Source organism: Drosophila pseudoobscura, chromosome 2 (genome assembly GCF_009870125.1).
Source record: "Drosophila pseudoobscura strain MV-25-SWS-2005 chromosome 2, UCI_Dpse_MV25, whole genome shotgun sequence".
Taxonomy (NCBI): domain Eukaryota; kingdom Metazoa; phylum Arthropoda; class Insecta; order Diptera; family Drosophilidae; genus Drosophila; species Drosophila pseudoobscura.
The window spans coordinates 21096962-21123178 of NC_046679.1; the positions used below are offsets into that span (position 1 = coordinate 21096962).

At 42.8% G+C, this 26217-nt stretch overlaps 1 protein-coding gene across 3 annotated transcripts in view; it reads right to left on the minus strand.

Moving 5' to 3' along the window:
• The window catches only part of LOC4802304 (uncharacterized), a 54105-nt gene that overhangs the window by 14611 nt on the left and 13277 nt on the right, over window positions 1–26217 (minus strand). For all 3 annotated transcript variants that reach the window (XM_015182243.2, XM_015182241.2, XM_015182244.2), the window contains exons 3-5: window positions 18816–19971; window positions 15663–16033; window positions 3185–3284 (exon numbers count right to left, since the gene is read on the minus strand). In XM_015182243.2, the coding sequence (XP_015037729.2) occupies window positions 3185–3284; window positions 15663–16033; window positions 18816–19569 (1225 nt within the window). In that variant the 5' untranslated portion in view covers window positions 19570–19971. The remainder of the gene's footprint in view (window positions 1–3184; window positions 3285–15662; window positions 16034–18815; window positions 19972–26217) is intronic.

The window sequence follows — 26217 nt, forward strand, 5'->3', positions numbered from 1 at the left end:
CCTTATCGTGACGGTGACAGGCAGCATAAAAACTTAAATATAATTAAGTTTATTTTATGGACCCGAGTGTGTGTGTGTCCGTGTTCGTGCCCGTGTCGTGTGCGTGTGTGGGGGGTGGGAAAGGGGGTGAGTGCAAAACTTATGGCATACTTTGCAGCTGTACTCTTGACAGTTCTCCCGCATTGTTGCACGGTTGCTCAATTGTGGGAGGGATGGGATGGGCGGCGGAAAAGTTGCTGCAGTCCATTGAAATGCAATTAAAGTTGCAAATTGCTTTTGCTATACACACAATTTACATAATGCAGCAGAGATATAATCTTTGAACAGAAACTTTTGCCCCATAGTTCAATTGAGTGGATTGGATGGAGGGGTTCTACTCAGCAGACGTCGACCCGTCACAGATTTCTTGTTTCGCATTGCCAAGAGTATATAAAGTTTTCCGATACAGATTGCAATTTTTTGTCTTTGCCTTTCAGCCAAAGTCAATGTGAAAGTCAAACCAATCAGTGAAAATGGAAAAGCTTATGCCATATGGCCGGCCACCTTTTTTATGGTCGCCAACTCCATTAGCTGTCACTTAGTGTAAAACAAATCATAAATGGTGCTTGGACAGCAGCAGAGCTCTCCCCTAATTATGCTGTCATAAAAAGGGAGGCATTCCCATCAGCAATGTTAATGGGGCGTGGCTCTTGGTCCAGCCCTGTCCCAAGGCCCAGGACCCATCACGTTAATTGTTAAACACTTGAGATTAATGTTGGGCTTGGACCATCACCATCCGACCGCTCTCAGTCTCTCTCTCTTGCCACCATTTAATGGCCAATTTATAGACAAAGATGTTGCAGCATTATTCATAAAAGTTAGGGTCTTCCGCCGCCTAACGCATCCCCCACAGGATTCATGTGGGGCATAAATCAAAGGAGGTGTGCGTGCTGCCTCCTGTTTGCCCAACTAAGCGGCCATCAGGGGCTGCTAGATCCTACTTCTAGTCCTGTTCGTTGCCGCCCCTCCACTCTCCAGCTGCTCCTCCGCAGATGTGTGAATCGGACTGGAGGTCACGTTCTATAGATGTTGACTGTTGTTGCATTTGTGTGTGTGTGTGTTTGTGTCTGGGGGGTGGCTTAAGGACTTTTCCTAGCGGAGTGATTCAGAAAACATGCAATTGTTTATAGGGGTAGAGCAGAGATCTTTAATTGACAAAGTTCTGTGGCGGTTGAAAGAACTCAAAATATTGAAATCAAATTAGCAAAACTTTCTTTTCTAGAGCTGCCCTTATTCGTTGAGCAACCCTCTGGAGTACGTCTAAAGTTTCCTTTCTTCTTTTTTGGCAACGGTTTTATTCTTTCTCCTCATAGAACTTTAACTGCCGTCCGACTGATTTTATTAGCTGGCATTTGATTTCCCAACCTCCTCCTAGATCTGCTATATCTCCATACCAGCGTCAGGACATCTCAATTTCGGTTGAGTTTTTCTTGCTTTTTTTTTGTCTGTGTTTTTCTGGAACTCTGGATTTACATTTTTACTTGGGAGATTCCTTGGCTCTCTGCGGTTTTATTTTATAACTTTGTTTTTATGCCATTTCACCAGTTGTTCAGCTGCTGTCACATAATTTGCACTTCTTTTGGGTTCTTTGCTTTGTTTTTCGAGTGCGGGTCAACAAACTTTGCTACAGTTGAATAATGGCCAACAATTAAGTTAAGAGGTGGTTGGAGGAAAGTGGCTATGAAGGAAGAGTATCTATGCTTTTGGAGACAGAGGAATAGTGGCTGAATTTATGGAGACAACGGAAAGTATTAGGCTTTATTGGCTCAATCATTTGCAGACTTTACACCAAGAAAATGTATAGTTTCTGGATGATTTCAGAGATCATCTTCATTGCCTAGATGGATGGTTTCTACTCATTTTGTATGCAATAAAAACGTTAATTAGAGCAACTTCTGTTTTCGATAAATCTTTAATTGATTGCCGGAGGGCGTGCCGCAGCTGTTGCTTAAAATGCTGCATTTGATTGGCAGTTAAATTAATTAGGCAACATGCGGAATATTTAAGACCAGGCCAAGGGCCATAGCCAGAGCCAGAGCCAGTCTCTCTCTCTCTCTACTGTTTGGCTGTTTCGGCTGATTAGCTTCAGTCACCTAATTAAATTTCAAATGCAGCGCAGTGTCAACTTAATGGTCCTCGGTTTCTGTCGCCTCACTGTCGGTTCTCCTGCTATCTTTCTCTAGCTGTCAGCAAACACTCACAGATACACACAGTCGCACACACTCGAACACAGAGGCAACGTTAATCATAATAATGTCACCACTAATTGCATTGCGTATACGCACACGTGTACTTAGAGTCGACTACAAGCAGCAGCTTCCTGCTTCCACTCTCTCTCTCTCTTTCTCTGTTTCTCTGTGTATTTGCCTCTTAATTCGCTGGCGACCCCATAATTTGGTATTACGTGGGCGCGACCGCCACCAGTGCCACGCCCACAGCTGATTCTCCCTCTCCCGGAGCTCGGGGAAATGTGTTTATTTAACATTTAAGCAAACAGCTTTTCCCCGCTAACCATATAGGGGAATCGTGGAGAGTGAGTGGGTTGGGATAACGATGCGATGGTAGGGGATATATCAGGGAATGGAATGGGCGATAAGGATTGTCAAAATTCGCCAACATAAGGGAAAAAGTTCTAGCCGGAAATATTTACAGAACGCAAGGAAGAAGTGGGTTTGGGTAAACACTTTTCCTGAAGGAAAAAATGAATTGGGACATTGAAGAGAATCTGTGTAGATAGGATGCGATTGATATATTCTATAATGTATTTGATAGAAATGCTAAAGCTTCCTTTAGCAATTATCTTTTCGAAGCGGATCTAAGCTTCCTTTCGATTTCTTTTTAATCTTCAGAAAAGGTACCACCCCCTGAAACTAAATATTCACTCATTTGCATTCCCGTTCCACCTCCAGTTTCTAGCAGATACGCGTACCATTCTTAAGATTAAGTGTAAAATACCTAAGAAAAATAAAAACCATTTAAAAAGTTGAATCACCAACTCCAACTCTAGCGGCCCCGAAAATTTCTATTACCATTTCAGCATTTAAGCACAAAAAGCAATTTCAATGCAAATGCCGAGTGATCAGAGGAGGAAAATCTGTAGGAAAATGGTGGTGGGGGGAAAAGGGGAGGAGGAAGGAAAACTTACCGCCAACATAGATATCAACCTGCGACCAATTCAGTTTGCTGGCAATGCTTTGCACGGCCAGGGAAATTGCCTCGAATGATGGCAGAAAATTGCTCGAGATCTGCAACGAAAGATACGTATATATTGTTAGATGGTAAGCGGGAGGGAAAAGATGTTGTGCCGAGGTTACACCAAATAAAGGAACTTAAATGACGCACTGAGACCCGGTCCCCAGACCCCATGGCAGCTCTATAAACATAACTCTACCGGTGCCCCCAACTCTGTCTATCTTTGTGGCATTTCATTGTGTTCATTCTGTTGTTCTGTTGATTCTGTTGTTGCTCCCTCCCTCCTTCCCCCATTCACCAGACTCTAGTGGCTGCCAGAGCCCAGTTGTTGGCCCATTCTCAAACCTTATCACCCATTCTACCTTGCCCCATTCCCCATTTCCCATCCACAATCACCTTTTGTCTCTGTGGGCAGGCAAATGAAAATCTAAACACGAACTCTAGTGCCTTGTTTGTTAAAGTGAAACAAATTAAATGCTTAAGCAATTAAAGAATACAAACTGCTAAAGAGGGTACACGGCAGCCGGTATGTCCACTTGCCTGCCGAGATTGTGTGTGGGGTTCTTCCCCAATTTGTGGATTATAAACTGTTAGAAATTAAATTTTGATTTAAATCAACACTTTCTCGCTTTCTAGCACCACATATTCATAGGTAATTAAATCAATTTAAAGCCAAGAATTCATTGTGAATCCATTTGGTGAATGATAAATTGAAGAAAATGAGGTTCCAAATTAAATTTCGCAAAGTGTGCAGTGGAAAACAGTTGAAAAATAAATATTCAGCTGATGAATCTGTTAGGCCAATTTCCTCTTCAGTGTTGTTTCTCTTTAAATTAAGTTCTTATCGGCTCTGGCTATTCCCTTTATTTGGATTAAATACATAATGTAATCCTGCTGTCCATTGTCCAATGCGATGTACAATTTTTGCAACAGTTTCAAGTTTGTTCTCTTCTGTTTCTCGAAGAATGAACAAAGACACACTTCAGATAATGAGAGCCCCCGTCTGGCAGGGATTTTCCTCTTGCTTATTTACGAGGCTCGTCAGACAAATAAATCTGCAACAAGGCCATAGACAATTCAATCATGTTTAATCAAAGCATTAGACCCATTCCCCAACGAGCGAAACTTCAATCAATAATCGGGGGCGGGCCTGACTTTTAGTCCCCCTAGACCCTCCTACATGTATCTACCCCTATTATGCTGTGACTCTGGGTCCCCCTTATACATACAATATATCCCTCTATTATGCTCCCTGCAGCATTTGCCCCCCCATTATGCTCCCCTCTCTCTCATCATCATAATCATCGTCGTGCTCGAGCATAAAAAGGTCCTTGCGCGTTTGGGTGGCGGGAAAAACTTCGATTTTCCATTGGCATTGATGTGGGGCCAAGTCCAAGGAGTGCCCTGTGGGGGTTCTGGGGAGGTGGTAGCTGACAGCTTTAAGTTGGTATTTGTACCTTTTTGACCTTTTTTGCTGCTGTCCGTGTGTCGGCTTGTTTCTCATTTTTTGTTTAGACTCATTTGTTGGCTTGATTCGAGCTGGCGATGGAGATGGAGTTTCTTTTTTTTTTGTCTTGGGCTGGGCTGGCAGGACAGCTGCCTGTCCAGGCCTGGCTTCATTATTTTGGCAGACGAAATAAATTGAAAAACGTTTTTGAGAGAGGAATACGTGTAGGCAGCTTGGACACATACAATTTTCTACGAAATTGAATTTGAAAAGCAGCAACAACCATAACAATCACAGCAACAGCAACAGCAACACCGGAAGCAATCAGTGAAGGAGGCCCTGAATAAGAGGGTGACTTTTTTCGCTCGAAATTGAAAGGTTTCTGATGTGATTAGGCAATGATTTTTCACAATTTCACTTGGCTTGTTGTTCTCTTTTTTACTTATGCTTTATGACAAATACGAATTGCCCGTTATCGAGAGTTAGTTTTGGGCTAACAAGGCGTATACGTAGTGGCATATGGAATGTATCTGTTGGTACTGAAGGGAGAGGTTTCTAATGGAATTGGTTTCATTTGTGGGTCAACTATTCAATAGAATCCTTATTGGCTGTATTAACCATTTGGGAACCTCAAAAGAAGTATCGAAAAAGGAACCCTCAAGGTCTTTCGAATAAAACGAATGATTGAACCCCTTAAATCTTGTGATTTACTATGATTGCTCCCTATTATTACAGCTGACTGTTTGTTGCACTTACCCTCCGTGCACCTCCAGTAAGCTGCTGCCAAAGTTCAGGAAACTTTTTCCATTCAATACAAACAGCAGCAAAGGAAGTGGGGTGTCAGAAAGTAGGGTGACAGGAAACAGGAAGTGTGGCTGTGGCTGTGGCTGTCGCTGTGGGGGCTTGGGGGGAGTGAGGTAATGCAGCAAATTGTTAAAACAATTGCAACAATTTGGCGTCGAAGTGCATTTGGGGTGCTCTATTGACACAACGTGACCAGCCATCGTACACTGAGAATTTACTGAGTTTTCCACTCTTTCCCCTTTTCTGGTTCTCGCTTCCTGTGTTCCCCCATTCTGCCATGAGCTTCTTTTTGCGGCCATTGTATATTGGAGGCGCCTAATGCTTATTTATTTTAGTTATTATTGCTTGGACTTTGTTTTATGGCACGACAAATTGTTTAACGTTCAATCAATTTAATTAATTTGCCAAGCAGCTGGTGGAAATATATATTATTTTTGACCAAGCAGCCGGAAAATGAGTTTTTCTTGCGCTTTTGCTTATTGAGTTTTCTTTTTGTCTGTTCACAGGTGAATTGCTCCTTGGCCCTCAGACGAAAAAAAAGGAAGATGTTATGCAAAGGAGCAACGTGAGCACCGGGGAAAAAAAGAATCAACATTAATCACAGCTCAGCAAATATTTGACATTTGCCAGCCTCTTTGGCAGATTGTCAAACGGGGGCAGGCAGAGAAGTTCCGCCCACCAACCCCTCAGATGTGGAAATGGAGGCATGGGTCTGGCTTATCCCCAATCCCGACTCAAGCATCATCTTTTGTTGCCATGTTTCATGTTTTTCTGTGCGAGCGTGTGCCTGTATCTTTGGGTGCTTCACATTTCGCTACACATAACAGCTTTGTAAACCTATTCACATGTTAATAATTCAGTTAGGAGGCCCATACAATCGGTATACGGAGGAGCATCTAACCAAATTTCAAATTTCGATTGATCTTTTATGGCGATTTCTATATCCTTATACTGGCATTTGGTGCAAATGGAATTATTTATGCGGGTTTATTAAACTGATTGGCATTGAACTTTGCGTTTGGATATGGGTGTGTGATTTCTCAGAAGATGGTTATTGTTACAAATCCTCAGTAGAGGAATCTAATAGAGGAAATGTATGGAATATATATGATGGAATGGAGGAATACAAACTCTTACTTTAATGATTTTGCTCCCAGCTAAATTTGACCAAACTCTGACAAACAATATTAAACCCATAAATATTATAAAGCTCCCTAAAGATACATACTATCAAAAGACGAGTACCAAAAAGATCGTAAAAACGTGAACTTCATTTCAAGGAACTTTTCAATGACCAAGCTGAATTTGAGTCCTCTTTTTGTGTGGCCCACTTTTTAGAGGGTCTTTGCAGGTTTATTCCTTTTCAATACGCAAGGACCAAAGCCAACAGCTGGCGCTTGCAGATAAAAATTAATGCGAGAATATATTTTATTTGTTGTATTTTTTTTTGGTGGGTTTGCTTTGGTGGAAGATGCCATCATTATTATCAATATACAATACAAGAAACGCATAAGGCAAAAACTTTGCCCGATGGGGCACTTAATTTGCTGTCATTTAACTGGGGAATAAATGGCCAAGACATGCGGCTGCAACCGAACCCATTAAGATGCCGCAGAGCCAACACCAACAGAAGGCGGAAACGAAGGATGAAGTTTTGGCCTACATCGGACTTTTCTGTTTCTGTTTCTGCTTCTTTACTTTTTTCAATTTAAGACAGAGACGGAAAGAGATAGTGTAAACGAGAGAGGCATAGACAGAGGAAGGAGCATTTTTATTGTGTGGCAAAGTGGCAACAAACATTGAGGTGCTATAAAGTTACAGCAGTAGCAGTAGGAGCACCAGGAACAGGAACAGGAAGGGCCACAGCTGACTGAGTGTCCAAAATGGCTGTCACACATATACATAGATGGCTACACATACACAGATACAAATGCAAATCACACAAATGCGCACGTGCTGGCATTCCCAAATTGTTTTCACTTTCTCTCTCTCTTTCCGAAGCACATGGCAAATGTCTGCACTTTTTCCTCAGCTGTCTTGTACACAAATTGAATACGATTTGAATTACGAAATGTTTGTTTGATGTATTCTCTTTTGCTCTCTCTATCTGCTTTTCTGTACCCTTTTGTATGCGGGGGCATGATGGTTTTGAGGAGAGCTTTGCCACGGCAGAGATGATCAATCCTCAAGGGTATCAAGAGTTTCAGCACTTCCCTCTTGTTCGCCTGTAATTTTTATCCGGTTTATTTGTTTCTGTCCGACAAATTGCTTTTTAATGCCATAGTTATGTGCTCCATTTTTTGTGCCATGTAATTTCCTGGCCAAATTTTATTTGCTTTTTGGCCAGAAGAGTAATCACTCTATCTCTTGCCGTAATTTATAGTTTATTTTCAGACAAAACGATAGATAGGCTAATGGCTGGGCTTTGTTGGGTAATATGTTTGTAGGGGACTTTGTCTGTATTTAAATTGAATTAAAGCTGGCGACAGCTTTACGCTTTTAAGGGCCATAAAGATTGACGGATGGATAAGGTGATGGCGATGGTCCCCAGCGGATATGACCAGGAAAGTGATTTGATGGCTTGTTAAACGTTTACATTTTTAACGAAATGAAGCTCTAACCCTGCCCAAAGTCCTGTGCCCCTGACCATTATGCCTCGTCTTGCCACACGTATGTGCAGCACTTTTGTGGAGCCAACTTTATGAATAATTGAGCGGTGCCCTAAGTGGCAGGCAGGCAGGCAGGCGGCAGGCAGGTCGGCAGCCTCTCTGAGCTGCCTTTTTTATGAGCAGCACTCTCTCGCGCTTTCACTGTGTGAAATAAAGGACTGAAAGTGTAAGGAGAAAATGCGGAAAAAGGTTTCACTCTTCACAAAATAAGCATCATTGAATTTATTATGATTTTTATGCAAATTGCCGCTGCTGCCTGCATTCCCCAAAGGGGCGTACGATGAATGCAATTAATGTGGCATGGCAGGCAAAGCAAAAAGGTTTTATGTCCCTGCCACTTAGCCTAACGAAGGGCTTTTTCCCGCCCCTCCAGCCATCCAAGAAGATTCCTTCGTAAAAGGTCACCATCCAGAGAATGTTTCTGTCCAGCTAATTGCCAGCTGTCTCCCGCTTGGAAATCTCTTCGTAGAAAGTGCGAGAAAGTCGAGCCAGGAGTGGATTTAGCAGCGAAGATGCTGAATGCTGACAGCTGTGGCTGGGGGGATAAACTTGGGAACAATATTCAACAGAAGCTTTTGAATATGTTAAGATAATTCTGGGATGAAATGAAGTGCCTCGAAAGTTGGCTAAAAGCTGTGGTAAATAAATGGAGATGTTCTGTTTATTTAATGCACATTTAATGTGAATTTATGAAGGCGGGCATTATCATATTGGAAGTGCCATGTCATACGCAACAATTTCCCGTATGCCACGGCAAATCTCTCTCCCACAGAGATAATAGTTTATTTAGATGGAAATGGAATTCCCCCTGCTGTTTGTTTGTCCTGCATTTGACTTCCTGCCACAGACGAATCAAATATGCCACTCACAGAAGCCCCCGAAATGAAATTGTTCTTAATTTGCGTGATGCGCATCAAAAATCAATGAGAATACAGCCGCAAATCAATATACCCCAGGAGCCAGGCACACACAAGTGTGGAATCAACACGAACACAAACCTGAACACACAGATACAGATACAGATTCACATGCAGACACCTGCAGATACAGATACTCTGGTACATGTGTGACTGACTGACTGGCTTGCATGTGCAATGTGCCACCTGCAGTCAACAGGAGGGTTAAGTGGAATTATGGCCGGGTCTGATCCGGCTAAAGGCAAATGTGTTTGGCACTTGTGACCGAGGCTTAAGTGATCCTGATTGGGCGCAGCCTTCGAGTATTTAATGCCCGCTGTAATTTTCATTTAAGTGTGGCAAAAGTGTACGTGATTTTCAATTGAGGCTAGAGTGTGTTTGCTTGATATTAATAGTTTCGCAGCAAAGGCAAACCTTCTTTTCATCACTCAACCTCAAAATCTCTTAAAGTTGATGCCCCAAAAATGTAGCTTTCTTTGATACTTGTGCCACATGTGTGGCTGACTTCAAAGGGGCGTGATGGTTCATTGACCTTAAATATGGCAACATTTCTTGGCTTCATTGTAAATAAGCCAATTTTTTCTTTTAGCTGATGATGATACTGCTGCAGCTCCATCTTCAGTTCGCTGTTGCAGCTCCTTCTCATTCTTCAGCTACTTTTGAAGCTTCTCTGTCATCTTCAGCAGGTTCCCTCCCATCTTTATACAATGCTGCTGCAGCTTCTCCAGCGCCTCCTCCATCTTCCGCTGATGCTTCTCTCCTATCTCTGACTGCTGCTACTGCCATTTCTGTGGATTCTGGCAAACAAAGCTCCATTTGCTTTGATATCTACTGCAAAATATTACGTATATATCGTCGTTGTCGTCGACCGGGACAGCAGCGGGTTTTTAGCGCTGCTTTCAGAAAACTGCAATGAAGGGGGATATGAGTGGAAGCATGACATGCTGACAGCTGCGTTGTAAGTTCTGTTGTTAGCTTGTCGCATGAATTTGGCCAAAGCAGAAACGAACAAAAGGGACAGCGGGAAAGGATACAGAGTTGCACATGGGGCATGGTCACGAGTGCACTTAATTGTGTTTGTGTCTGCTGACTCACATTTGAGCTGCCATGACTCCGAAAATGGAGAGTGGAAGTACTAAAAGTGGCCAAGTGGAAAGTGGAAAGCTGCTTAAAGTTTGATTAGCTGACAATGGGGCGTATGAGCAACGTTATTGGACATTCAAGTGGTTCCACGCTCAGGGCTTCAGGGATCTCGCCCTCCTGATAAGATTGTCTGGAAAACACAATTACGAAGGGCATGCAAAATTGCAATTCAATCTTTCCCAGCGATTCGAAATCGAATTACAAAAATGCTGCAAAAAAGGGGGATTCACTGAAGTGCCAAAATTCAATTTAAATGCTTCCTAGCCTCAGGGGTATAGGCGTGGGCATGGAGCATGGGGCATGGGGCGATGGAATGCCATGGCATTCCATTTGGTGAGCGAAGCCGAGGCGCGTAAACAGCAATCAATCATGGCGCATGCAGCAGCGTCAGTCGGAAGCAAATAAGAGCAATGCAACAGCAGTAGCAACAACAGCAGCGATAACGCAACTAGAAACGGTAAATCAATGACCAAACAGGATGCAAGGCCAAGGCCAAAGTGTCCCAGAAAAATATGAAGAATCCTATAAAGGAGGTGTCATCTAGAGTGTGGCCTTAAATGGAATCAGAAATTGACGTATCCATAGAGAATGTACCATTTGAAAACCCCTGAATATATAAATATTCCCATTTAGAAATCCATCAAACAGCAGAAGCCAAACAATAGTTTATCATCAGAACACACCACAAAAGCCAAACAGCTCAAGGCTCTTTCCACATATTATTTATTAAAATAACGTTCTCTTTCCTCCATTGCCTAACCCAATCGTGTTGACAGATCCATTGTTAGGGTCTCCCTCCCCAGTCACACATGCACACAGCACTCTCTGGAATGGTCATATCAGTATCAGTGCATAGCCAGAACGGATGTCATCGTTATCATCGAGGCAGCTCTCAAACTGGCTATGGGATTGTCAATTGTCAAACTGATTGAGTCTAAGGCAAATGCTCAGCGTATGCGGACTGTTGGTATCCACACACACTTTTCGCCATGAAAAACTGCACTGCCAAGTGACTGTATGACTGACGGAATGACGGACTGACTGACAGAGAGAGGGAGAGTCACCCATGAATGACTGACTGACTGACAAACGCTTGAATGCAGTTCCGTCTCTGACTTGACAGACTCCCACTTTTGCTTTTTCTCCCATGTGTCTTGTTTCGCTTGCGTTCATTGCAAATTGTTAGATAAATGGCAAAGTCGATCCAGATTGGCACTGCACTGTGTTTTGCTGGCAAGGCAAGCGTTTCTTTGAGTGATTTCAAATGTCTCGCGGGAATGGAATGCCATCCTGCCCCTCAATTCAAATGCAACATTAATCTTCATTAAACTATTTGCAAGTTCTCTGTCTCTCTCTCTCTCTCTCTCTAGCTCTCTCTTGGGGATTATTCAAGTTCTTTCGGATTACACACATATACCAGCAGAAGCAGTATTCAAATGTATGTGTGCGTGTGTGTGTGTGTGTGCTGCAGGGTCAAACTCAATTTACCGTATTAAGCGATTCGAGCGGAACAAACAACAACAATTCAAACAATAGTTGAAAAACCCACAAAAGTTAACAAAATGCAGCAAAAGTTTAAAATGATGTAAATTGCATGAAATTGATATGGGTGGAAAAAAGCCAAGAAACGAAAGGATAACCGAATTGATCGAACTCTTAGATACCCTTTGATTGACGAAGTCTTTCAATGGAATATATTCGATGGTTGGTTGATGCCTGTGAGGAATATATCTATCATTATTCGTTTTTGAATTGCATCTGTACAAAATCAAGAGACTCTCTCTCTGGAAAAGGGTATTGAAAAAAAACCCCGCCTCTGAGAGGGTGAAAAACTTTGCTCGGTTTTGGGGCGCTTTTCCAGGGCTCTTCAGATTCAATGACCGTTATGGAAAACTAAGCCCGAAATGTGTTTGATGCGGGCTTCTATGCGTGTCTTTATGTGCATGTATGCTCCGCTGCGGCAAGCACTGTATTTGCACAGTGGCACAGTGGTGTAGAGCAAAGTTTCAGCTGACTTTAGCCATGGGAAAACCCAACAATGTGAATACAATTTTCAATTGGTTTCATCCCAGTACACTGCAGTGTCTGTGCGAGTGTCGACAGAGATGCCTGGCCCAAGTGGCGTATGCGCAATTCCCTGCTATACAATGTCAACGCTTTAAGCTGACCCTTTTTCCCTATCCCAATCGCTACTTCCTAACGCTATTCGGTATATTCCCTGCCCGTACTCAAAGGCCGCCCCGTCCCGCTTTCAGTCTGCCCTCTGTACATTCCCAAGGCGCCTGGCAGTTTGCAAATTTTCCCAACTCTCTGGTGGCACTCCCGCACTCTCGGCGAAGGAGCGGCCAACAAAGCGCATCAATTGCAACTTTTGTGCGGCATTTGTGTCGCTGATTTAGGAGCGGAGCTGGTGACGGTGCCGTGGCCGATGCCGATGCCAGGGCACCCGACTGTGCGGTAGGCGTGTGCTATTGCAACAGCAGCGCATAAATATTGCAGAGCGCATAAAAATCACACTTAATTGCACGTTTTGTTACTTTGTTGCCAGTCGTGGTGCTGGTCGCTGGTCGCCGGGCCATGGTCCGTGGTCCACTCCCCACTGTTGCTGGTATACTCCCCAATGATCCCCCGCGGTCCACTATTCAATGGCGGAATATGTCGTTTATGGTCTGCTGTCTGCTGTCTATGTTTGGTGTGTGGGTGTATGTTTTCCTGTGGCACAGTTTTGGTCTTGCAACATACTTTGCGGCACTCTATCTCTGTTGTCTCTCTCTACTGTTGGTATTGCATTTCAGGCTTTCATTTATTAAAGCATCAGATATTTCTGGTATCTCCGAATTGTGGCTGGATGTGAGGCATTTCGTGGCTCGCCGCAAACACCAAATCCATGGAAAATCGGTTGTGCTTTTTCTTAAAAGGGTATATGAGCTGCACCTTGCTACCAGTTAAGCTTCCTATCTTGCTCGGGTTTTGCTTTGTTGTCAATTAAAAACACTTTTATCTGCAACATTGTTTTGTGGGGTCCGCCAGGATATAGCAAGCTATGGCTCCGTGGCTGCAACAACTGCGGTTTAATGTTCTATCGTACACGTGTGCGGGGGATTGCTGTTGCTATCATGTGTTGTCTGAGATGGTACATGTTGGCGTTAAAGTTATTAAAGTTCTTTAAGGTTTGTTTGCTCTAACAAAAGTATTTATATTTCAGCTGCAGTTCCATTATATAAGTCACATATATTTTTGCAGCTTTCAATGTAATCCAATTACCTTTGAAAACTCTCTAAAAATGTATGTACATTAATTATGCTCAATTTATGACAAAATTTGTTTTAATTTTAAAGATAATTTCGACCCAAAAAACGCACTCATAAAACGGCACTCATAAAAAACTTAAGCAGGGTCTCCATTTTCGTTTTTTTGTGCAAGCCAAGCGAAAATATTTCATAGCATACTTATAAGGGCAGCAGGAAAATTACAGCTGCCACAAGGGAAATACCCAAAAGAGAGAGGTATAAAGAGGAAGGAAGATGTGGAGAGTCATTAGGTGGATTTAGTTGGGTCGGATATAGCTTTTGCGACAGTTTGCGGCTTTCTGCGGCGCTAGATGTCGCTCTGGCTGGTTGTAACAAGTTGTTTGAAGTGCTCTGTGACGGAATTTTAAGGGCTTCCCCTGAGTGGGTTATATATTTTACGAGTACTATGCTTTTTTTAGTAACTGACCAAGCACTTGCCAGTGTATGTTGCTGCTGCTGCCTCTGCTCCTGCATTTGATGTGCATTTGTGCATTTCCAGACCAATAATAACTTGCAACTGACATAAACCTTAGTCAGCTCATAAAAATGTACAGAAAGGCAGACAGACACAGCTGGCTGGCTAAGCAACATTTTTGTTGATGATTCTGCAGCATTTTTATGGGAGAGACAAAGAGATCTCTTCAGGAAAGGAGCATCCTTGAAGAGCTTTAAACGGCAGCAGCAGGCCATGGTTATTGGCATGCATAAAAATAAGAGTGAAATATTGTAGCTGCCTGGACGCTCTTGCTCCTCCATCAGCATCATTATTATTGGCTGATTTGCATGGAAATTATATGCATTTTGCTCTCTTTGGTGCTTCTCGCTGCCATACATCTTTCGCAGCAATAACCTCTCGGGGGTCTAAGCTGGCAGTTCATTATAAGGCCATTGCTCATTTCTCCGGACTGGCTCTGGCTATGGTGCTGGTACTGGCACTGGCAAACCCATTTGTCAATCATTTTGTCATAGTTTGTCAGTGGATTTCATCGCTTTTCAGATTTTCATTAATAACTTGGCTGACACTCTCAACAAGTTAACAAACTTTCGGCCAGACTAAGGAGAAAATTCCACTTGTCAATCAATTGTCGGGCAGAAAAAAATCCTCATAAAAATATGCAAAAGTAACGAAGGGAATTTTTACGAGTACTTGGCAAAAGTTTTTCTGTGACAGCTGGAGTTTGGAATATTTCATAAAATATTCTTTGGGGCACTTGTTGGCATGCACTTCCAGAGAGTGTGGCAAGTGTTGCGCCTTGTTTCACCTTCGGCCCCATCAGCTCAACGCTTGCCACAGAAAGTAATTTCATGCTGGCGTCGACTTTCATCAAGCAATTTTCCAGCATATTTCGGATAGTAGTACACCCCCACCACCACCCGGACCACTCAAACGAAAACTCTTCTTCATTTCCAGGGCCATAGCCTGCTTTTCCATTTCCTGTTTGCCAGCCAACCTTCAACCTCCTCCGACCACAGACTTGACTTGATGAAGTTTTGTGGTGCCAACTAGTCTTCTGTCTCTTGGTTCCCACCCCACCCCACGCCACCATCCCCATCTATGGATGGGGACTGCTCTTTCCATCTCCTGTCGCCTGCTTCAGGGTTTGGGTTGCGAAATTGCAAATTTTAGCTGCAAAATGCCTGTGGCTTTTCCTAGGCTTTTACGTAGTTATTTTCTTTCAATTGCTGCTTAATTAATACACGACATGTAATCCTCCTACATAAGGTAATAAATATGTACACATTTGCATTAGACCGCAAATATTTTTACAACTAATTATGTAAGGCAGCAACTGTTTGGCTTTAGCGACGGGAATGCCACATGGATTTGTGGTATTTGAAGTTGACTTGAAAAGAGCAACGAGGTGGTCGAGAACTGGCCACGAATGAGTCATTAGGGGATCAATGAACCTTTCTGGCAAGTCTTTATTGAATTCAAAGATATATTTCTGATATTCTCTTAGATATTTCTGTTCTCCCAGATTCCCTGATATTTCCTTTGAGCTGTTTCAATCCCTTCTTAAATTCGTATGCCCTTTGAAAACCTTTTTCAATCAATTGTTCCATTCATATCCCCTTTTAATGATGTCCTTACCACCTGCATTGCTTCTTTCTGCCATACACGAAAAACGGAGGGAGGTCTTAAAGAAAGGGACATACTCACTTTCATTCGCGGACAGGGCCACAGGACGATGGTCTTATTATAATCGTGTGCCAGTTGCTCGGCCAGCTGATGACAGTGACCCAAGCTGCGGGCATCGTTCCAATGATTCCTCTCATTCCAGTCTCCTGCTGACGACTGATTCACTTTAGTCTCCTGCTGATGCTGTTGCTCCTGTGGCTCCTGCTGATGCTGCTGACGTGGCAGTTGCTTTTTGGCTGGGTCAATGTCCACATTCGCAGAGCTATTCCCACTGCTTCCATTTTGGTTCAGGTTCAGGTCCACGTCGGTGTCTGCATTAATGCCCGCATTTAAAGTCTTTACAACGCTGGTGTATTTCGGTAGCTCCAGTAATTTAATGAAGCCACTTAAATCTGTGCGTTGGCATCGTCGTCATCATTGGAGTGCAGAGTGTGGCATGGTGGCATGGTGGCAGAGTGGAGGGCAGACCGAAAAAGAAAGAGAAACATTTTATGTGGCATATAAAAAAACTTGTGCATATTTAAGCCAAGAACGCAGTGTGTCTCTGTGTGTATGTGTGTGCTTAAGCGGTGTAGTAACTGTTACTGCTGATGAAGGCAACAGCCATGCCCTCAGTGGAGAATATGTCTGCCACAGCAACAGCAGCAAAAAATTGTTGCTCCTCAAGTGCCGCTCTTCTTTGAGGTTCTACGGGCATTGCCTGCTAACGGGGGACTAACGTCTGGCAGTGCAAGTAACTGGCCAAGCACCCGACAAGTGGCCAGAATTATGAATGCCCAGCTCTCTAGGCTATGTTCTTGATGTGCTTCAAGTGGAAACGGGAGCAACACTTCACAGCAACAGCAATAGCCACTATGCCACTGGCAATTGTCGGTGCATTATACTCCATATATAATTCCACAGCTAGTAAAAGTCCGCCATGAAAACTATATATAACTATCTGTAATCTTAAATACATAAAATACTGTGCTAATCCCCGAAAGCTTAACAACTTTCGCTGGTAAATAATGTTCGTGATAAATTAAAAACTTTTGCGTGCAAAATGGCAAAGTTTCAGCTTATGTTCCCTGAATATTTATACCCGAAATTAAGTTTGCCCTGATGATTAGCTCTTTAAATGAATTTGGCCATAGATCGCGATAAGCGCAGAGTTTATTTCAGTCAGCAAAAATACCCTCTTTTAACTTGCGAGACTTTGTCGGGGTCTGGAGACGGGCGCTGACTGTCTTAGAAAGTTGCCTTGACTGTGCCGTCCTCCCTGTCTGGCTATTTGTTTTATTCTTTCATTTGGCTCTCAGTTTTCATTTCACTGTCCTTAGTTTTCAGTTCTTTTTCAGTTAGTTTTGAAAGTAAACACGGGTGTGCGCGAGTATCCTCTACACATGGCAAACTTTTGGCGCCAAAGTTTCTGTCAATTGCAACAATTTCTGTGCGTGGCGGAAAGTTTAAATTTGATATCTTTAATTTCAATGCAAGGTGCTGCCCTCCTGTCCTCTGAGGTGTCATAAATAAAAGATAAAACTTTCTAACGAATGCAGTACATCTAAATTGATTTAAGTTCCAGAGAGCTGACAGGGAAATTCAATTTGCAAACCAAACCATCCCATGCGGTGCGACAAATAAATTCCATTTGCCTTAATGTACATATGGCTCGTTGTTGCTGGTTTTTATGTTTTGCAAAATATTGAAATTGAATCTAGTTGCATATGGCTTCCCTTTCGCCTCTGCTTCCCTCTGCCGGTGACAATTTATGGGCCAGAGAGAAGACCCTATGGCTGGCAAGTGCACAAAAGCTGGCAGGAAAAAAATCTATAAATTGTATCGCTTTTGCCTACCTCAGGATGAAATTAAAAGGATACCCGAGTCGAGGTCCGGGTCTGGTTCTGGGAAATAGTTGGATAATATATGTTTTGTAAGAAACCGTACAATGGCCGAGGATTGATTGGACTTGGATGCTGCTCACCCAAGTCCATTTACAATTGAATTGCCCATACGCCATGTTGTGCAATTATTCTCGTAATTGATATCCAAGCAACGACAGCTGCTAATCTTCTGAACAAATCTCCCCTTTTAAATTTTCTTTCAATTCTTTTTTCTCTTCCTCTCGACTGTCAAGTATTCTTGGTTCTTACTTAGCCATTGGCCTCTGCTTCTCCCTTCGAGCAGGAGTGAAAAACTATCATAAAACACTCGAGCTGTGAATGGTTGGGGGGGCCCTCAAAGCCAAGGATTTCTTTTGCCTGGCTTTAATAAAATAGTAAGTCAGCCACAGCCACAGCCATAGCGACAGTTCAGAACAAACTTCGAGTGCGGAAATTGTGAGTTGTCACAGGCAGGGGCTACGAAAATATTTATGATACGAATTGAAGGCGAAAGGAGGTGGAAGGAAGGCTAGAAAGTTTCCCCTTTTGCTTCCTAATTGAAGGAACTATAATTAAAGTTGTAAGTACTAGCCCAGGAAACTATAAAAAAGTCAAGACTATTGAGCAGTCCGGCAGCTCAAAGAAAGGACGTGCTTAAATTAGGTTAAATTGATGGGGGAAAAAGCGTGGAATATTTATACAGGCAGAAACCCAAGGGCAGAAGAAAAAGCGCGAAAAGCGGAAAGGGAAGGCAGCCATAATGCATGCAAATTGAGTTTGCAGAAGGCTGAGGCTAAAAGAAAGGCTTTCCCCCCAAAGATGCTGTAAATTTCAACTTTTATCTTTTTTGAGTCATCCCTTTAATATTCTTATAATGCTCTGGTTATGGTTAGTGTTATCGTCTTTCTTGCATCTTTCCTGGCCATCAGATAACTTCATCTTTAATTTCTATCGCTTGATTTGTATATTCCCACTCAATTAGAAAAGTTCTCTGATGGCTTCCACTCTGTTGCCTTGGCCAAACATTAGCCCCAAGCAAACAAGCTGCCAATTCATCTTCATAAACGGCCCAGAAACCCTCAACCATGCTGTGGGCCATCACTTTTTTGCGGCTAGAAGGGAAACTTGAGCACAAACACAAATCATCGATAAAACACGATGTGTAAATGCATGTTGGCAGGGATTTCCATCAGGGGCTTACAGCCAACAAAATGTGTACCAGACACAGGCTTTTGATGCTGCCTGATGATGTCGGTTCTAGGTCGGGTTTTTGTTGGGTTTTCGGTTGTTTTTTTTTGTTCTGTGTACTCACCCACATCACGTAGAAAATCGACGCTGACATTAGAAAAGTGCAGTTGGAAAAAGTCGAGAAAATTGTGGAAGCCCTGTTGCACATGCATCATATCAGTGTGCAATGATGGTGGTATTAAAACGCCCACCCGTTGGGCCTTGGGTTTTGGTTTTTGGTGTTGCTTGTTCTGTCTTCTTTGACGTTGTTCCTTCTTGTGTTGCAGTTGTTGCACCTTTGGCTGCTGTTGCTGATAATGTTGCTGCTGCTCTTCTTGGCCCTCGTCTGGATGTGGCTGTTGCCTATGTTGCTCCTGCTGCTGTTGCTCTGTGTCCTGTTGATTTTGACGTCTCTGACGTTCAGCATCACGCGCATTACGTGGGTTTCTTGTGGATGATGTCGCTTCTCTGGCTGTTGCTGGTTTCCAAATTGAATTGCTACTAAGTGTTGTTGCTGTCTCTGCTGGTGCTGCTGCGGCTGTTGTCGTTGCGGAAGTCCACGTAGCCACAGCTGTTGATGCTGCACCAGATTCACTTGCTTTCTTGGCCGTTTGCAGGACAAGGACACCCAATGAGGACACCGAAACGTTGTCTGGCTGAGATATAAAACTGGAAGTGGCATAAGATGAGGGGGAGAAGGAACTGATGGAGGAGTTGGTAGTGGTGGCGGTCGAGGAGGAGCTGATGGCTAAAGAGGCAACACTATGGGGGGAATTGAGAAAGAAGAAGGCTGTCAACAGCAGAAATAATTTAGCAATTTGACAGATTGTTAACTTCATTTATGTTGCGTATTTTTCTGTGGTTTCTGGCGGTTCGTTCTTCTTGTTGTTGAAGGTCCTTTTTGGTTGTTGAAGGTTCTTTACTGTTGCTGTTGTTGTTGAATGCGGCTTTTGTCCCCTGAATAGTCGTTGCAATTGAGATTCTTGGTTTTCTGGTGCCTGTTGCCTTCTACTTTTAAGCCCACTTCCACTTCCAATCAAAAGCTGAGCGGGCCCCTTCTTTAAAGTCCACTCTCAGGGGGCCCTTTACATTTTTTGCTGTTTGTAGTTGCTGTTCTGCCTGTTGTTGTTGTTGTTTCTGATGTTTGCGTTTCCTGTATTTTTGTTGTTAATGAACTTTGACGTAGTTTGGTTCGAATTTCCCATAATTGTGTTTCTATTTGCTGGCAAATTGCAGGCTGTCTGAAAATGTAAAAGACGGGGGGAAAATGGCATTTCTCATTAAAAGTTTTCAGTTGAAAAGATCTCAATTGTTGTTTGCAAGTAAGAATAGCAGTATTGAGGAGCAGATTGCAAGAGTATAGGTGTATGGTATTTCGGACAATAAGCAACTCGTAATCTACCCATCATTCTGATGACTTCCTCTACCTTTAATCATTTTCCTTTATACCATTTTTATGTCCCCTCAGTTCCAATTTGTTTGATGACAACAGCACATTTGCTCCACATAATTTCCCAGGCACGCACCTGATGCCTTGATTTATTGAGAGTTCTTCATCACCATCTTCTATATCCGGGTTCAAGGACTCTGCCATCTCCTCCACACACACACACATTTATATTAAAAAATGCGCACACAAATTAATTAAATTAAAATTTCAAATTAGTTTAAAAGTTCCGCTAGCACACGAACATCCATACGCTGTACAGCCAGGCAGGATACGGATATAGACACACACACACACATACATATACATATATGCAGGGACCAGACACTCACACAGTCTGTCACGCACGCGCTTCCGTTGATGTTTCTACTGTTGGCAGCATTTTCATGCACGCTTAAGCATTCACCCACACACAAGCATACAGCACCTCCACACACCCACACAGCCTGTAAATTCTATGTATACATACATATATATGTGAATATCCTGAGAGAGAGGGAGAGACGGAGAGCCAAGCTCTGCATAATTCAGGTCGCAAATTCTTTTTTAGGCCTGTCTTTGGGCCATAAAAACCGTATTGCCATAAAATTGATTGTGCCTAAATAAATATTTTGTAGGCTTACATATCGTCTTTCACATCTAGAATTTCATTGAGCGATTGCTCCTAGAATTTCATTGAGTTTTTTTGGGCCTCAAAATAACATTGAGTTCATTGAGGGATTGGACCTAGACCAGGCACAACTCTTTTTGGGCTTTGTAGTCCCTGTGCGTGGCCCCCTTTTGCCTACTTTGAGAGGAGCCCCAGCCACTCAAAGCAAAATGAGGAGTAGGCAGCCACCCAATTGAGGAAAAGGACCCCCTGGCCTACCCAATCACCCACACTCTCAACCACTTGAAATCCGTTTAAAGTGTAAAGTTCATTCTCTCTCTTCTATTCCTGGATGCCTGGAGGGGGAGCTCTCTCGCCTGAATCCCTGCCAATTCTTATGCTTGATTACCTGCGTAACGCATTCGTGCGGCAATATTTCAATTCATCAACATGACAGTCTAAACTTTCATTTAGATATTAAAAAATATTGTGGCATACAACAGCCTTGTGCCTTTTGCCTTAGGCCCTGTGGGGCATTGTCATCCGATTGCCCGGAAATGATTGATGCTCCTGTTTTGTTGTCAATGGGCCAAAATAAATAATTCTGCCGCCCCCACCAAAAAAAAAAAAAAGATTTCCAGTTGTCGGTGGTAACGTAAATTGCCATACAATGACAATGCCCCAAGATATGGCTGCCAGAGGGCAATTGTCAAAAGTGTGAAGGTTAAAATGGGGCCACGGCTCGGGGCCAGACACACACGCATGTCGGCCTCCCAACAGCTTTTTATTAATGATGGATTGTGCTGAAGCTGAAGGAGCAGACCGGGGACCTATCTAAATGCTGGACTAAATGAAAATGGGTGGGCTCTCTAATAAAGCCAACTTTTGGGGCCGAAAAATTGAACAATTGTGGGGGAAATAAGTGCCCAAATTAAGTTTGATTAAATTTCTAATTAATATAAATAATTCGGAGCATTTTAAAATGTCTAAACGCACTTGTGCCTTTATTCGTTTATAGTTTTGGTAACTTTTAACAATAGAATACATTAAAAGTTCTTTGGGCTTAAATACAGTAATTCCTAAGAGGAGTATGAGTCTTATTTCACCCCCAAAAAAGGCTAACTGCATTCAACTATTTAAAGGAAATTCAATTAAATTTAATTCGACACAAATTGCCAATAGAAAAGGTGCTCTCAAACCAAGGAAAATTCTCCCACAACTTGACCTTTCAACTTCTTATACCTTTCCATTGTGTCTCGACTGTAAATGCAATCCGAAGCAGAATGAAAAACCTTTTTACCCCAACGAACGAAAGTTAAAGCAACGACAAAATTGCTTTTAATTTTATGGCATTCTATGAGAAGCGTAATAAAGCAGCAAAATTGTAGTGGACAGCACTGGGTTACCAGCGGCCAGGGAGTGGTTTGAGAACGGTAGTACACTGCGTAGGGACTGCGTAGGGGTAGGAGTAGGGGCAGGAGGGGTTGTATAACAACCATTGCTGTGATAAACAACATTGACGAGCCAACGGTGGTAGCAGTGCTCCAGCGTTTATATAAATAAACATATTAAAAACTTTCAAGGATGCGAGCCATAAAAATGTGAGTGGAGCAATGCTGGCTGGGAAAATGCTGGTAGCTTCGCTAGAAGAAAGCTTTATTTCGTATTGTGGCTGATAGATCTTGGGTGCTGGGACATTTTTTTCTTTTGCACGCCTCATCAGTTCTTGGCACTCTCCTCTCATCTCTCATCTTGCGCTTCGTGTTTATTCTATTTTATTTTCCTTCTTCCATTCATTTTGTCTCTGTTTCTCTGTTTCTGTGTCTCTGAGAAATGTTGCCTATTTTCATTTTGTTATTGAGTTTTAGCCCGGCTCGTCCTTTCTTAAGGGTATTATTAAGGTATACACAAACATAGAGATAGGGAAGTTATGGCTATGTGTATATGGCTATATTTTACTCTGTAAGGAAGGTTGTTATTATTTGTTTGTAATGTTTGTGGCGTAGAAAAGGCAGAGCTCTCTATCCTATATGGAATTTCTCCTAGTGATCAGTATTGAGCGAATATTTATTTCTGTGGAATCTATGGAAATCGGCTTGCCCATAGGCAATAGTTATTGGTCCTGCCTTCATTATGGAGGGTATCCCAGGCTTCGGCCTTCAATATGCTTCTTTCTTTATTCTTGGTTGACGGCTTTTGGCGTCGATGGTGCGTATACGCAATGCCGCCTGCCTTCATCATCCTTATAAATTTATAACCACTTGTTTTCCCGCTTATTTACATACATATTGACACAGCACAAGCTGCAGTTAGTGTGAGTGAGTGTGCGAGCGTGTGTGTTTCTGAAGCATCTTTAATACGCATACATATGCATTGGGCCATGCCACGGCTTGAGGTCGAGTCAGGGCCGGGTCTGGTCTGCGTTCAAACAGCAGCAGCAGAACCAGCACCAGCACCAGCGTTGACATCTTCACCAAACTAACAATGGAGGAGTGGATATGGTTTCTCTAGAGATAGAGAGAGAGAGAGAGAGAGAGTGGTAGGATGGCTGGCACTTAGGACATACAAACAAACCCTTAGCCACATTTATCAAGGGTCTGTTAGGTGTCTGCGTGTCTGCTTGTCAGTGCTTCGGCTTTATTTATCATATGCTTTCGGTTATGAACGGCTCTTGTTGACCCTACACACACACACACACACACACACGCACATGTCGTGCGACAAAGATCTTTAAAGTGCCTCAAGGTGGCACCACGAAGCTCTCCCTTGTATACAAGAAATTTGTTTTCGCCCTTTTGCATATTCGTAGCAGTCGCTCTTCCCAAACAGATTAAACTGTCTTGTTTCTTCCTTATCCGTTTCACCTTCTTTTTGTTGCTGTAGCGCATGGATATGGCGACTTGATCTGCCCTTCCAAGAATCCATAAATTGTCATGCATTGCCTCTCTCTTCGGCGTTCCTCACTGCTTCTTTTTTTTGGTTCTCTGGTTTCCTCATTTTTCTGTTAGTTTATTTTGTTGTTCGGGGGATAAATTTATATGCGCCCTGGGCCGTGTTGTCAGTGAGTGTAATAACTCAATTATGTGGTTGTCCTGGTTGCATACATATGTAGTCACCCCCCACGCCCCATCTGCCCTCTTGGGTTTCTTTTGTGTTGAGTGTTTTTATCTTACGGCTGTCTAATCCTAGCCCCAAGGCTTTCATTTCTTTTCTTGCTAATCTGAGCTACCCAGAGAGGGCTCTTTTTTCCGTTCTTTGCCTCTCAATGAATGCCAGAATTTAGTTTCCCAGGGATTATTTGTGTGCTCCTTCACTAATTTCAATTTAAATTGTGGGGCTGCCCGAAAAACTTTGTCGCGTTAAATGCGGCTAACCAATCTGTCGGCTGTGCTGGCGGCAACATTTTCCCCGTTGATTGCGGTCGTGTTTGAGGTAAGGGTTTCCTGACTGTCTCGCGTTTTTGGATGCGGTTTTGGGTGGAATTTTGGCGGAGTTTTGGTTGGATGGGGATGCCGACGGAGTTTGCCTGAAGTTTGGTTTTGGCTTGTATTGGATTTTGCCTTAAGGTCTGTATATCTGCATGGGTTCGAGCCTAAAGATAATGAAAAGAAAACATTTTCAACTCGCTTTTGATTGCTTTTGAAGCTAGATTTGAGTCATTTGAAAATATAAATGTTAAATTGGTGGAAATTTAACCGAACCCAATGTAAAGATACATCTTTATTCAATCATCAGTTTGTTAAAAGGTGTCTCGAAGGCTCTTCAGTTTTTGTAATCCTTTGCCACATATCATAAACACACATGTTAACCATTAAATGTTTTATTCTTGGTAACATTTTGAGGGAATTCTCTGGTAATGAAATGAAAACATGCAAACATTTTCATTCGCAAAAATAATAAGATATACGCAGAGTATTCTTTAGTGTTAATTGCCTTTAAATATAACCCCATTTGGCTGGCTCTTTTGACACTCTTTGGAGAGTTCTCTTTAATCTCTCACATGATATTCATTTCAGGGATTCTTTGACAAACCCCAAAACCATTCCACTGGCTAAATTCTTGGTATTATTTTGGTGGCACTTGGTGGTAATGGAATGAAAACATTTTCATCTCAGTTTTGATGTTTATTTAGGAAGAGATCTGGCGCAGAATTTCTTGAGATAAACTTGTTTTACTATACTGCTAAATGTTTTCGGTTCCTCTGACGAGCAATCCAGTTCTCTTTCTTTCATTTTGGATTAAACTTTTAAATTTCCACCATTTTGATAAATTCCCTGGCATAAATCTTTACCAGAATCCAACAGCCTTTAGCTGTTATGTCCGTGGTACGAGGAGTATCATTCTGATTGCATTCCGTGGTTATGTTTTATCTGCTTGTAGTTGTTCTTGTTGCTGCCGTGTTATGGCTGTTGTTGCTGCTATAGCAGCAGCAACAGAGCCAGAACTTATATAAAAATCCGCCCAAAGGGTTGCTGCTGCGCTACTGATGCGATGCGATGCGATGCTGATGCCGATCCCAGCTCGCGTGTGCTACTCATGTGTCTTGTTTTGGCTGCCGTATAAGCCACGCGAGTGCTGTTCGTTCCTCCCTCTCTTTCCAACTCATCTTTTCGCCCTGCTGGCGGTTATTCATGTCTAACAGAAAGAGACGGGTGTGAAAGAGGGGTGGCGTGTGACACATGTAACGCTTGCAGCGTCGTGCGAAATTTTTCAACATTCGCGCGCGCTTTTTCCCCATTCCCCATCCCCCAACCCCCATCCACCCGCTGCCTTGTGCCTTGGGTTAGCCTACTTCTTGTTCTTCTTGTTGTTGCGTGTGTGTTTTTATCTTTATACTATTTTGTATGCTCCTTAAAGAGGGTATTACGATGTGGCCCACATATTTGGGAGGGCAGAGAGTATACAGGTCCTGAGACTGTTTATGTAAAGCTATTGGTTTTATAGAAAATCAATCAAATCGGATCACTATCTCGTACTTGATCCTGATATTAGTTGAATGACCATATAATGCAAAGGATAGATATCTCAGGGTATCCACGGCTTCGAACCCTAGGGCTCCCTTTCTTGCCTTTCCTGTTTTTTCTTTGCCTACTTTTGGCGACAAAAATCTCTTGCGCAACTTTGAAAGAGCGAGAGAGAGAGAGAGCGATTATAGAGCAAGAGGGGCGGAAGGATTGCTCCCGCTTTGGTTTTGGTGCTTTGTTGTTTATTACCGTTACAGCTGTTGGCCCTGCCTGTCTGAGCGTGTCTGTGCATGTCTGTGCGTGCTCGCTCGCGTTGCGTATGTATTTATCTGTGTGGGCGTTTTTGTCGTTTTGTTTTTTTCGTCTTTTCCGTCTCGTTTGTTGTTTGTGCAAAAATTAGTGGCAAAGTGGCATGAGGGGCATGCGGCAACAACATGAACTTGAAGGCGTCTGCAGAAATTTTTAGTTACATGTGGGAAATCCATGC